Source organism: Salvelinus alpinus, chromosome 32 (genome assembly GCF_045679555.1).
Source record: "Salvelinus alpinus chromosome 32, SLU_Salpinus.1, whole genome shotgun sequence".
In the NCBI taxonomy this organism is placed as follows: Eukaryota; Metazoa; Chordata; class Actinopteri; order Salmoniformes; family Salmonidae; genus Salvelinus; species Salvelinus alpinus.
The window spans coordinates 9,797,815-9,810,184 of NC_092117.1; the positions used below are offsets into that span (position 1 = coordinate 9,797,815).

General features: G+C 41.0%; 3 protein-coding genes across 4 annotated transcripts in view; 2 read left to right on the forward strand and 1 right to left on the reverse strand.

Moving 5' to 3' along the window:
* Positions 1-314: 314 nt before the first annotated feature.
* On the forward strand, positions 315-3,221 carry prop1 (PROP paired-like homeobox 1). The gene is made up of 3 exons (XM_071380413.1): positions 315-1,276; positions 2,010-2,233; positions 2,444-3,221. Exons 1-3 carry the CDS (start codon positions 1,138-1,140, stop codon positions 2,834-2,836), a joined length of 756 nt encoding a protein of 251 aa, XP_071236514.1. The 5' UTR covers positions 315-1,137; the 3' UTR covers positions 2,837-3,221.
* A 1,009-nt stretch (positions 3,222-4,230) lies between these two features.
* Positions 4,231-7,530, reverse strand: LOC139562640 (multiple coagulation factor deficiency protein 2 homolog). The gene is made up of 4 exons (XM_071380504.1): positions 7,377-7,530; positions 6,710-6,893; positions 6,260-6,419; positions 4,231-6,136 (listed from the first exon to the last, which is right to left on the reverse strand). Exons 2-4 carry the CDS (start codon positions 6,874-6,876, stop codon positions 6,005-6,007), a joined length of 459 nt encoding a protein of 152 aa, XP_071236605.1. The 5' UTR covers positions 6,877-6,893; positions 7,377-7,530; the 3' UTR covers positions 4,231-6,004.
* A 96-nt stretch (positions 7,531-7,626) lies between these two features.
* The window catches only part of LOC139562638 (tetratricopeptide repeat protein 7A-like), a 48,713-nt gene continuing 43,969 nt past the window's right edge, over positions 7,627-12,370 (forward strand). Inside the window, exons 1-3 of one of the 2 annotated variants that reach the window (XM_071380503.1) lie at positions 7,627-7,698; positions 8,905-9,103; positions 11,574-11,737. In XM_071380503.1, the coding sequence (XP_071236604.1) occupies positions 7,642-7,698; positions 8,905-9,103; positions 11,574-11,737 (420 nt within the window). In that variant the 5' untranslated portion in view covers positions 7,627-7,641. Of the gene's footprint in view, positions 7,699-7,769; positions 7,869-8,904; positions 9,104-11,573; positions 11,738-12,370 lie in introns of those variants that run through there. The other variant, XM_071380502.1, reaches the window with a different exon arrangement.

Below are 12,370 nucleotides of genomic sequence, written 5' to 3' on the forward strand. Positions count from 1 at the left end.
TACACTCTTACATGTTGCCTACTCAGATGTAATGTTCCTGACACGTATTAATAAGTGCTTTGACGAGGATGACTACATCACATGGAGGTGAGATCAAATGTCCAATGATGGCACCATTACACAAGCAGGTTAAATGGGGATGTGCTACTTGAAGACTCCCTTGTACGTGTACACACAGACACACACACACACACACCTGTACAGCTCTTCTGATGGCCCATACCATATAGTAGTAAAGTATATATTTTTTCACTGAGTATAAATTGACATTGCTTGCCCACTAAAAGTTGCTGAATCGGCCTACATGCTCTCCTGTCATGACTTGGGTATATTTGGTACTCTGCCCAGTGTCCACTCATGTGAAAAGGCCATTCTTCTGCACTGGCCTGCGCTGAGTTTAGCATCATGGGAATGACTGCCAACACTGTCATACCAGCTCAATTCCCATGAGAAAACATTTGAGTTGAACCAAATAAAACAAACGGAAGGGAGTAGAAAATTTGAGATAACATGTTGAAAGAAAGACAGAGACGTAGCTATGAAACTGTCATTTTTTTACCTACAGCCTAATAAGTCAGGATGAGAGAGGACAGGAGAGTGTGCTGGGGAGGGAGACTAATCTGTACCAAAGAGCAGTCTCTGAGCACACTCTCATGGACAGACGGTAAAGACCGGTAAAGGTTGTGTTGCCACCTAGTGGACAATTGCAATTTCACTCAGCAAATGTCACTCAGTCTGTTTTATATGTCCTACTTGCACTTCAGTAATATTGTAAAGAAGTGAATGAATGCACACATCTTTTTTTAAATCCAAGTTAGATTATGGTATTATGCTTGATTTCATATCAAGAATAAACATGATCAATTAGAATACAGGATAGACATTTTCAATGAACATCATTTTCAATGGAATCAATCCAATAGACACGCATAATGCTTGAATTCTTGTGACTCAGTGAGCACTTTGTCACTTTTCGTCTGCCTTGAGTAAATCTTGTAGCCCGTGACCTTTTGTGACCTTACGTGACCTGAGAAGATACTTGAGGAAAGCCATAGCCAGGTAAATGTAGAGGTGGGTGGGAATGGCATGTGATGTCACGGCTAGACACGGTGGGAAAAGCAACAGGTAGCTCAATGTATGCTAGCGTTCCTGACTGTAGCATCACAGACCACACCTGTGAAGATGGCCCAGGTTAAGTCACCAGTGGATGGTGTCAAGAGTCAGCAGCAGCGTGCAGAGATGTACTCTGATATTACCATCGTCAGCTCCAGCGCAGGTTAGTCAAAATTGTATTTTCTGTCAAAATTCTATTGTATCAGTCAAAATTGTATGCTGAAGTTACGTTATTCATAACAAATTATTCACGGTTGTAGGCCTTTCATTTATATCTGCATGATATAAGTGTAAATATCATGCGTCAATGCTGTATTATTAGTTAATTGTTTTCATTCAAATATTTATATGAAAATGGACTGAAAAATGTAAGTCCTTTATATTTCTAGACTTTGAGGAAAATTATTGAAAGAATAACAAACAAACAAAAATGTAAAATATAAAATACTATTTTGGCCAGTTCCCTGTTCCTTATGTCTGTTCGCCATCCAGCATAATGTGAACAGCCAGTCAACTATGTCAACCAATTTTACAAATTAGTCACTGTTAGCTATTGTTAACTTAATCTTGGTCAAATCCCCATGTCTCTGGTATCTCTTTCTCACGAGATTGAATTTGGTCAGCAAAGCCTCGTGGCTATTAGGTTGCTCGAGGTTGATGGGAAAGATAAAGTCATGTAATCCCTATTTTTTTAAAGGACATTCATCAGTGAAATGTGTCCTTACAAATGTGGGCGACTTCCTATGTGTTGAAAGTGAAACACAAGTAGGTCTATAGGCCTGGCCAGCCTACCTCATGAAACGTGAACTAGAGAGTATAATCAAGAAACTCAGCCACAATTTACTGTTCAATTCAAAGTCCTCACCCACTCAACCTATTCTTATCCCGGGCTACAGATGTGGGCAGCCCAGCCAGAAAAGGCCCATTTGACAGTATGGCCCTAGGGCTCAGCAGACGTGGGAGAGCCTACCCATCCCCAGCGCGCAGGCGCCATCGCACCACCTTCAGTCGCAAGCAGCTGGACCAGCTGGAGATGGCGTTTGGACAGAACCACTACCCCGACATCTACTGCCGTGAGGAACTAGCGCGGCTCACTAAACTCAATGAGGCACGCATACAGGTCAGTGGGCTCGGGCCTATTTATCAGTCCACAGGGATTTCATTTCTTTTAAATCCTGGTTGGGAAAGTTGATAATACTTGCGATGTCTAACTCAAACAGTTTTCATTTACAAAGGAAAGGCCGTGACATACTTATTATCCATTGTCCTATAAAATGGTTAAATCTCAAATTCAACCCAGTTAAGACTGATTTCTTATTGTATTTCACAGGTATGGTTCCAAAATCGCCGTGCCAAATACCGCAGGCAGGAGCGTGCGTCTCAGAAGCTCTTGCCAATGGCCATGATGCCAGGGCACGGGGCACTGTTGGGCAGCATGTGTGTTCAGTCCACAGGGTTGACCCGTCAGTACTACCCTCACTCCCTGGCTCACCATATCCCCCGGTTCCCCTCTATGCTGCCCTCAGGTGGTTACTCCCACCACCCAGGCTCAGCCAGCCAGTGTTCCTGCCCCACAGTGCCACCAGAGCCACAACTCCCCCGCCAGCACGAGGAGTGGTACAGCCCGCTACGGAACATTGGAGCCCCACCCAGCAACCTGGCCACGCCTGTGTTCTCCCTGACCTCCATGCCTGCTCTAGACCCTGGCTCTCACTGGAACTAAAGAAAGAGTAACTTCTACGTCGGGAAGTAGACAAGCTCTTATAGGCTGTTTCTCGAAGAACTAACAGTTATTCATTGCACCTTAGATTAGATGACAAAATACAGTTGTTTGTATCTATGCAGTGATAGCTAGTAACTAAAGAACAGAAAGAATTTAGAGAATAGTGAGAATGACTTAACTCCTTCTCCCATTGAATACCTGACATTGCATGTTTTTTGTGACTAGCAGATTAAAGTTCAGGGTAGACTAACTGAGAGAAAGACATTTGTGGGTAATCTTGAATTATCCATATGGATTGTCTGAAATATATACTATACATCTTTCTCCTAACAATGCCTTTTGTATTTTCACAGTAAATAAAGTAGTGTGTATTGGGAGTGATTTGTTTGTTTAAATGTTAAAGTGATGCTGGAAAGGTTTTGTGTAATTTCAGCCAGTAGATTTGAAAGTAGCGTTCACAAGTCAGAACGGGTCCCCACAATTGTGTACAACGTCATCCATTTCATACAGTGCCTTCAGAAAGTATTCACACCCCTTGACTTTTTCAAATTTTGCTGTGTTACAGCCTGAATTTAAAATGGATTAAATGTAGATTTGTTTTTGTTACTGGCCTACACGCAATACCCCATAATGTCATAGTGGAATTATGTTTTAAGATATTCTGACAAATTTGTTCAAAGTGAAAAGCTGAAAAGTTTTGAGTCAATAAGCATTCAACCTCTGTTATGGCAAGCCTAAATAAGTTCAGGAGTAAGAATGTGCTTAACAAGTCACATAATGAGTTGCATGGACTCTTTGTCCGGAATACTAAGTGTTATGCTTGGGGCATATATAACACATTACTGAGTACCACTCTCCATATTTTCAAGCATAGTGGTGGCTGCATCATATTATGGGTATGCTTGTAATCGTTAAGGACTGGGGAGTTTTTCAGGATAAAAAATAAATGGAATGGAGCTAAGCACAGGCCAAATCCTAGAGGGAAATCTGGTTTCCAGACAATGAGAGATGCATTCCCCTTTCAGCAAGACAATAACCTAATACACAAGGCCAAATCTACACCTGAGTTGCTTACCAAGGAGACAGAGTATGTTCTTGAGTGGCCGAGTTAGTTTTGACTTAAAGGGATACTTCAGGATTTTGGCAATGATGCCCTTTACCTACTTCCCCAGAGTCAAATTAACCATTTTTATCTCTGCGCGAGGTTTGAAGGAAGGTGCTAACTAGTGCTAGCGGAATTGCTAACTAGCGCAATGACTGGAAGTCTATGGGTATCTGCTAATTATCATAACCTACACCTCAGACAGATCTGCACTAACATGCACTCAAAAAGGCAACAGTATGTGAATGCCACTTTGAGACCTATTCAACATAAAACGACATCAGAGAAGCCATTCATATATTTGTTTATTGCAGCATATTACAAAGACAACACAGTTGCATGTGTCTACTAATCTTGTCATTTTATAGATTTTATTAACACATTTCTATTCTAATAACCTGTATTCACCGAACAACCGTCACTGAATGACGAAATTAGAACTCTTTTGTAACAAATAAAGTTTCAGTATTCATTTAGAAGTATTATAAATGGGTTGAATATAGACCTGGGCCTTATAGCATAAAGACCTGGTAACCTAATGATCTGTCACTGTTTGACAGCGATGGAGCTCATTTGGAAAGAATCAAGTGTGGTGTAACTACACATAATGTAACATCATTACTTCAATAGGCCACTAACATTTATAGCAACATAACCCTGCATTCTACTTATAGCACATCTGTAAAATGAAGTTAACCCTTCAGTATTGCTGTCACCCAGAGGTCTCACTGTGCTAGAAGTCAAAGTGAATCCAGTAATGAAGAAATCACAATGCACAGCACAACACATCTTCTGTATTACATTCAAATTCTGTTCATCTCAAGTATCAACCCTGCTGTAAGCAGAATTGTGCGTTCAGATAGGTGGGTAACAGACTATGTAAGGGATGTAAAGTATGTGTGGATCAGCAGAACAATTATTTGTGATTGACTGTGTTTGACCAGAACCAAACCCGTACCAAGTGTGGCTTTTATGTTACCCGAGTCACATTCAGTACGAACAAATGAGAGAAAGCGTTTTTGAAAACAAGAATGAGCATACTTGTAGGACTAGCCCAGGTATTACCGCCTCCGTTTCTAAACACTGTCTTCTATTTTGTTCCAACTGAAAGCAGCCCTGTTCATGGCTTGTTTCTGAGCATCAGACAAATCCTCCAAACCTGCTTTGCCATTCCCACATACTCTGTGGTACAGTATACTGCATCCGGGCTGTAACATTCCCACACTCCCACATACTCTGTGGTACAGTATACTGCATCCGGGATGTAACATTCCCACACTCCCACATACTCTGTGGTACAGTATACTGCATCCGGGCTGTAACATTCCCACTATGAGTAATAGTACAAGAATGGTGCAGTAATAGTAAAGGCCACTCTTAAGGTTAAGGACCACAGGCAGTTGTCATTAATGGCCTAACTTGATTGGATGCATAAATATCAAAACCTTTGGTCCATAATCCTGGATTTTATACAGCAAAGCAGCGCTTAGGTAAATACCTGCTCAAGAATTTCATTCTAACATGACTGAACTAGTTTAGTTGCTAGCATACAGTAGACAAATTTTGCAGTTTAATAATTACAGTAATAATTGAATAATCTACTGTATATATCAGGGCTGGGCAAACCTTTCAATCCGGCCCACAGGAGTTTTGAGTAAAACCCTTTTATTTTGTTTTGGGGAACGGGGGTTAAAAACTCCAGGTCACACTTGAACGTCTAAAACTAGATAGAAAGTATGTAGAAATGATAACGGACCTAAATAGTGTCAAATTACTGCCCTTTTTCTGACCCGCAAATAGGTTTTGACAAACAAAAAAAATCGGTCAAAACAAATCTGTGCGACCCACCGTTGAATTTCGAAAATCCCAATGTGGCCCTCAAGCCAAGAAGTTTGCCCACCTCTGGTATACATGCTGTCTGGACGGATGAAGGATAGTGATAGCCCCACAGAGAGCGTGAGACATGCACACTGGCTCAGGTAAATTAAAGTGGTGTGGTGGAGAAAGTGGTGTGGTTGTGTGCAGTGCACGGAGCCAGACCCCAGTAGTTAGGCACCGTCTCTCCTCTACTCCAGGGACCTGGCAAACTCAGCGTAGTCTATGTATCCGTCGTTATTTTTGTCATTGTCCCTCAGAACATCATCTATAAGGCTTGTGAGGTCCTCCTCTTTCATAGGCTGGCTATCCTCTCCTTTTTCCTGCAGAAAATGTGGAAACATGGAAGTGCACGTGTGAATAGGTGAATAAAGTACATACAGTATGTGGCATCATTGGCTGATAATATCATTTTTTATATATTATGTTTTTCCTTTCACACATACCTCTTTGTGTACATGAGTGATGGCTGTGGCCAACTCCAGCCCATCCAGTAAGTTGTTGCCATCATAGTCGTGCATCTTAAAGTAGTGCAACTGCAGCTCCTGCGGCGACATATCCGCCTCCGGCTTGTCAATCACACCCTCCAGATGCTCCATGATGTGTCTTAGAGGACATAGGAGAGACACTGCTCAGTGCATTAACCATGCACACACTGTCAGCCAAATGATAGGTAAAGCTTGGAATAGAGCAAACTATTTAGATAGATAGATAGATAGATAGATAGATAGATAGATAGATAGATAGATAGATAGATAGATAGATAGATAGATAGATCTATCTATCTATCTATCTATCTATCTATCTATACTTGTCCAATAAGAAACGTTTGCTTCTTCTTCTGTTGCAAAGCATTTAAGAGCGGAGTATCCTAATGAACACAACCCTTTACTCACTCTCTGTCATGGACCATGTTCTTGTCCAGGTGCATGTTAGGACGGTGACTCTCCGGTGGGTGTTCGTGGGCTGCCTGCTCATGTGAACGAACAGACAGCAGAAAGCAGGAGACCAGGAGTAGCCAGCCCGACACCACGCTCCTCCTGCTACTCACTCTTAACACCATTCTGGGCTGTACAGTAACTACACAGATACAGACACAGACAGAGAGCGTGAGCAAGGGACATAATTTTAACAACAAAGTTAATCAAAGCTGAATAATATGAACAATGGTTGCAAGCAAGGTGAAGGCACAGAACAGCCAGTGTCACTCGTCACTGAATGGCAAGAGCTTTCACTAGAAATAGGTGATCCATCAATGAACCCATATGTTAACTTTTGGAAACACATACATGACAGAAGAATCAGAAAATTGATCAAATGGAATTGAATTATTTTCAGGCAATCATAGCTTCATTGTTTTCAATGATATGTTATTATATGTACAGTTCAGAATACAATCTAGCTAGTGATGTTGTTGATAGACACATAGCTGGCTAAAGTTAATTATACTTGCACCTAGTTGGTTTAAGGACAGCAGTTAGTTTAGCAAGATCATTAATATGGTGATAACAAGCACACCGTAATGGGTCTGCAGCGATATGAATGATTAAAGTGCATACTCACCAGTTGACAAACAGACTTGGAATAGTTCGTTTGTAGATTAACTATTTGTATTTTCTTCAACCTTTTTGGGCACTGCTGTGAGCCGTAGTCACCTTTCAACTCACGGACACGACAGCTAAATTCTGATTGGATATCGGCATTTTGCGTCAGAGATTTGAAGGCGTGCAGTTGCAAAACCCAGACACCTGTGCAAAACAGGAATGTGAATGCAGTTGTTAACTGGGTATTTGGTTGAATTTGATAAGTAAACACATCTGACAAGCAAATGTCAACCTGTCATAGGGAAAATGAAGCCACCAAATCTATTTTCCGAAGATTTGAGGTTGGATTAGCTATAGAAAACTGTAATCGCTTGTAGTCGTAGGTCACTTGACCTAAACATTAGTTTGCTGTGTAGCTAGTCAAGTTTTCGAGCTGTCGTTTTCCAATGTTTTTGTGAAAGATCGATTTAGCAGCTATGTCAGCAAAAATGTGTTCTACCATCATGTCAAGGTATATTAAATAGTGTATTGTATTATTGACAAATGGTCGTTAAGATAATTGTTTGCCCCGCCCCTTTATCCCAAATAAGGCACTCGCCAATTAAATGTATACATTTTTGTATTCAGTTTGTAACATGTAAAGTGTTACGTTCTTTACCAATAGTTTTTCAACAACTGAGACCCTCATAGTCACGCGTTACCATACAATGCTGAAATGTCTGAGCAGACCATATGGCAGGTGTAGGCCTAGCTACCTTTAGCCACAAAACCTGAAAGTTGGGCAATGAAAATAGTTGACAATTGACCTTTTAAATACAGTAGCCTATTTAGGATTTATTGAGGGATTGGACATACACTGCGGTAAAATCCTGAATAATAACTTGTCACCTGTGTGTATCTTAGATCCACAGTTTGAACTTTACTGTTTTATCTATACCCTCTGCGCTGATCCTAGGAATTGATCTAGTTAGGGAAAGCTTTTGAAGGGAAATCTAGGACAAAAGGCACTTCAAAGCAAACCGTTTTCAGCAGCCTATAGGCTAGCTAATGTGTTGCCTCTACCGTATTACAATGTAGCGTAAAGAAAATAATACTTCTACAAGCATAGATTTTTTCCTAAAATATTTGATGTGTGTAGACCTATTGTATGCAAACTAAATACAAGCGTAATAGGGTAGAGTCGACTACAAGGAGTTATTATAAATTGACTGCCTATAAAGCAATCATAAGCTACTTCATTAAATAGTTATTATGAAAAATAAACAAATCTGAATCTACAAAGGTACACACAACGGGTACACACACATCTCCCAATCTCATCCTCAAACTGAAGCACCTGTCCTACAGTAGCCTCTAAGTGTGTATACAACTCTTTAACAGCATTGCTTTTTTCATTGTGTGTGCATTGACTGATTGGTATTTAAGAATAAATGGTGATTACATCATATTTTGATATGTCCACCCAAAATGTTAATGAGGAGGGACGTTCGGGCAGCCGCACATGCTCATAGATGGCATTACACTTTATTCATGATTTGTTTTGTCAGTCCGCAGTTACTCCCCGGGTATCAGGGGAGTACGGTCACCGAGACAGATCGGGATCTAGAGCGGGCATGGCATCCAACAGGGTATCTTTCTCGCAATACCGTCTGGAAGCGGAGATCGACCGCTACAGAGCAGAGTGCCAGTGGGACAAGATACCCACTATCGTAGAGCAACTCGTGGCCGTCCGATTTCACGAAGACGGTGAGTGATAACTACCTGTTGGATTCTGGAATAGGTTTCTTTTTTCTTAGTAAGTTTTTGTCACATGTCCAGACAGGGATGGCAATAGTTCCGCATGAGTTGGACTTTGTACTCTGCAAGTAAGCGCAATGTCATGCGCCTACTCTGCAAACAATGAAAACGAACAGCTTTAGGTATGCCCAAACTGCAGTAGCTTACAATTCGAACAACTACATAATCACCTTACACCTCCTAATGGACAATGTTTAAAACATAGAACATATTGTAGTGAACATGTATTAACTGATTGTCACTATCACTGTCATTTGTTCTATTATTTTCCATGTATTATAACACACCACTCAAGCACATTCACCAGGAGTGCAGTCTATATACTCAAATCTACTGTGTACTCAGTCTGAAGTGGGTCGCCAAATGTAGCTACTCCCCTCACCTCATGTAGTTAAAGTAAACATGGGGTAAGGTGACATGGCTCACGACCTTGCTTGCGTGTCACTGTTATTGTGTTAATAACCAAATCGTATATGTCATTTGATCAGCCGGATGGAATTCCCACTGCCCACCAGAGACTGTTTTCACCATGTCCGCAGGTGTACAGAACTGCTAAATGTGTTATGCTAGAGTGTGTAGAATTCAAGTCATCCCTAGCTGGTCTGCTGTTAAAGTCTGTCTTGATTTTGACAGTTTGCCCGTAGTTTTGCCATTCTTGATTTCGTAACAACACTGTCCCTAGTTGTTCAAATAAAATAAAATAAATGTGTTCACGTCCTTAGCAGATGTTATTGCGGGTGTAGCGAAATGCTTGTGTTCCTAGCTCCAACAGTGCAGCAATATCTAACAGTTCACAACAATACACACAAATCTAAAAGTAAAAGAATGGAATTAGGAAATATATAAATATTTGATCGAGCAATGTCGGAGTGGCATTGACTAAAATACAGTAGAATAGAATACAGTATATACATCTGAGATGAGTAAAGCAGTATGTAAATATTATTTAAATATTATTAAAGTGACTAGTGTTCCATTATTAAAGTGGCCAGTGATTCTAAGTCTATGTATATTGGGCAGCAGCCTCTAAGGTGCAGGGTTGCGTAACCGGGTGGAAGGCGGCTAGTGATGGCCCCACCAGAAATCTGGTCTAATAATGTAAGAAATAACACACAAAAAAAACAAAATACTGCAAAGTTGCTTAGAAGCTAGAAGCAGAGCTGCCATATCTGTCGGCGCCGACTACAAGTTGCAATTCAAGACAAGGGGGAAATCACGATCAGTCTCTGACCAGGACGTTTTGAGATCAGAACAGTGTGTTGAAGATAATGTAGCTTTATTCAGATGCCCTGTAGAGGATTTGTTATTCTCCTGAAGAATTTATTCACCACATGAACATTCCACGTTGCTGCTATATTGTAGTTAATGTTTTATAGAGCAGAATTATTTGTTTTATGAATTATGACAGCATATTCTTAATTTAGTAGGCCGTCATTGAAAATAAGAATTTGTTCTTAACTGACTTGCCTAGTTAAATAAAGTTTAAATACAAATACAAAATAAATACTGTACATCATAAGAGTTGGGTAGGTTACTTTCTAAATGTAATCTGTTACTAGTTACCTGTCCAAAATTGTAATCAGTAATATAACTTTTCACAGTAAAGTAATCTGATAACTTTCCATTACTTTTGGATTACTTTCCCCTTAAGAGGCATTAGAAGACAAAAATTATCCATCAAACACATTTGGTGTGTCATCATAGTGGTCTCTGACTTGTGGTCAGATTCGCACAGGTGGAACAAACTTAAAATTGGGCCTTTTTTCAATGCTGAATTGAATGTCATTGAGAAAACAGAAAGGTGTCAATGTATTTTTTCACAAACATAATTTGTGTATTTAAAAGTAATCCAAGAAGTAATCATGAATTTTTTCAAAAGTATCTGTCATCTGATTACAATATGTTTGCTGGTAATGTAACTGATTACAGTTACCGTTTTTTGTAATCAGATTATATGTTACTGTTTTACATGTAATCAGTTAATCCCGAACCCTGTACATCACATTAAACATTATCCAGCCCCTATCCTCCCTTTCAGTGACAAACCTTGACTGGGCCAGTCTCATAAGCATGAGGTGCTACAGAGATGCCAGGAAATAAACTCCAGTCACAGACTTGGCGTCAGAACACACCACCAGAGACAGGAGAGGAGTGAGAGCTGGACCAAACAGGAAGGCTCTAATCCAGAGTTTGCAAGCGACTTTTATTGCCATCCAGTGACTTCAGTTTTAGGCTCCCCTGGTGTTTTTTTCTCCCTTCTCTCAGGGGCTTGTGGGAAATTATGCTATGATGGATTGGGCTGGGTTTATTTTGTGTCCCAAAGCAGCTGACCCCTGACCCTGGACTCCCACTCTGCACTCAGCCCACCAACCCCTTCACTACTCTGAATTCTGTCCTATTTCCCTGTGCCCTCCTCCAGATGACTACGGGACGCTGTTATTGGCAGAGGCCCTGCTGGAGGAGTGTCTACAGGACAACCTGAGTCTGTTACGCAATGCTACGCCTTTGACGGACATCAACCAGCCCAAACTGTCCCGGTCAAAGGGCTACCTCAACTCCATCCTGAGCAGGGGGCTCCTGGGGGTCAGTCTGAGCATCTCCCCTCTGTGTCACCTCCCTCTACATCTTACTTCCTCCTATTCTACTTAGCTTTCTATCTCGTTAACTTGTTCCACCAAGTTTCCAATCAGTCTATTCTTTATACAGCGCATTCGGAAAGTATTCAGACTCCTTGACTTTTTCCACATTTTGTTACGTTACAATCTTATTCTGAAATGGATCATATTGTTTGTTTCCTCATCAATTTACACACAATAGCCGATAATGACAAAGCATAAACAGGTTGTTTAGAAATACTGAAATATTACATTTACATAAGTATTCAGACCCTTTACTCAGTACTTTATTGAAGCACCTTTGACAGCGTTTACAGCCTTGTGTCTTCTTGGGTATGACACTACAAGCTTGGCACACCTGTATTTCGGGACTCTGCAGATCCTCTCAACCTCTGTCAGGTTGGATGGGGAGCGATGCTGCACAGCTATTTTCAGGTTTCTCCAGAGATGTTCGATCGGGCTCTCGCTGGGCCAACCAAGGACATTCAGAGACTTGTTCCAAGGCCACTCCTTTCTTTGTCTTGGCTGTGTGCTTAGTGTCGTTATCCTGTTGGAAGGTGAACCTTGGCCCCAGTCTGAGGTCCTTTGCGCTCTGGAGCAG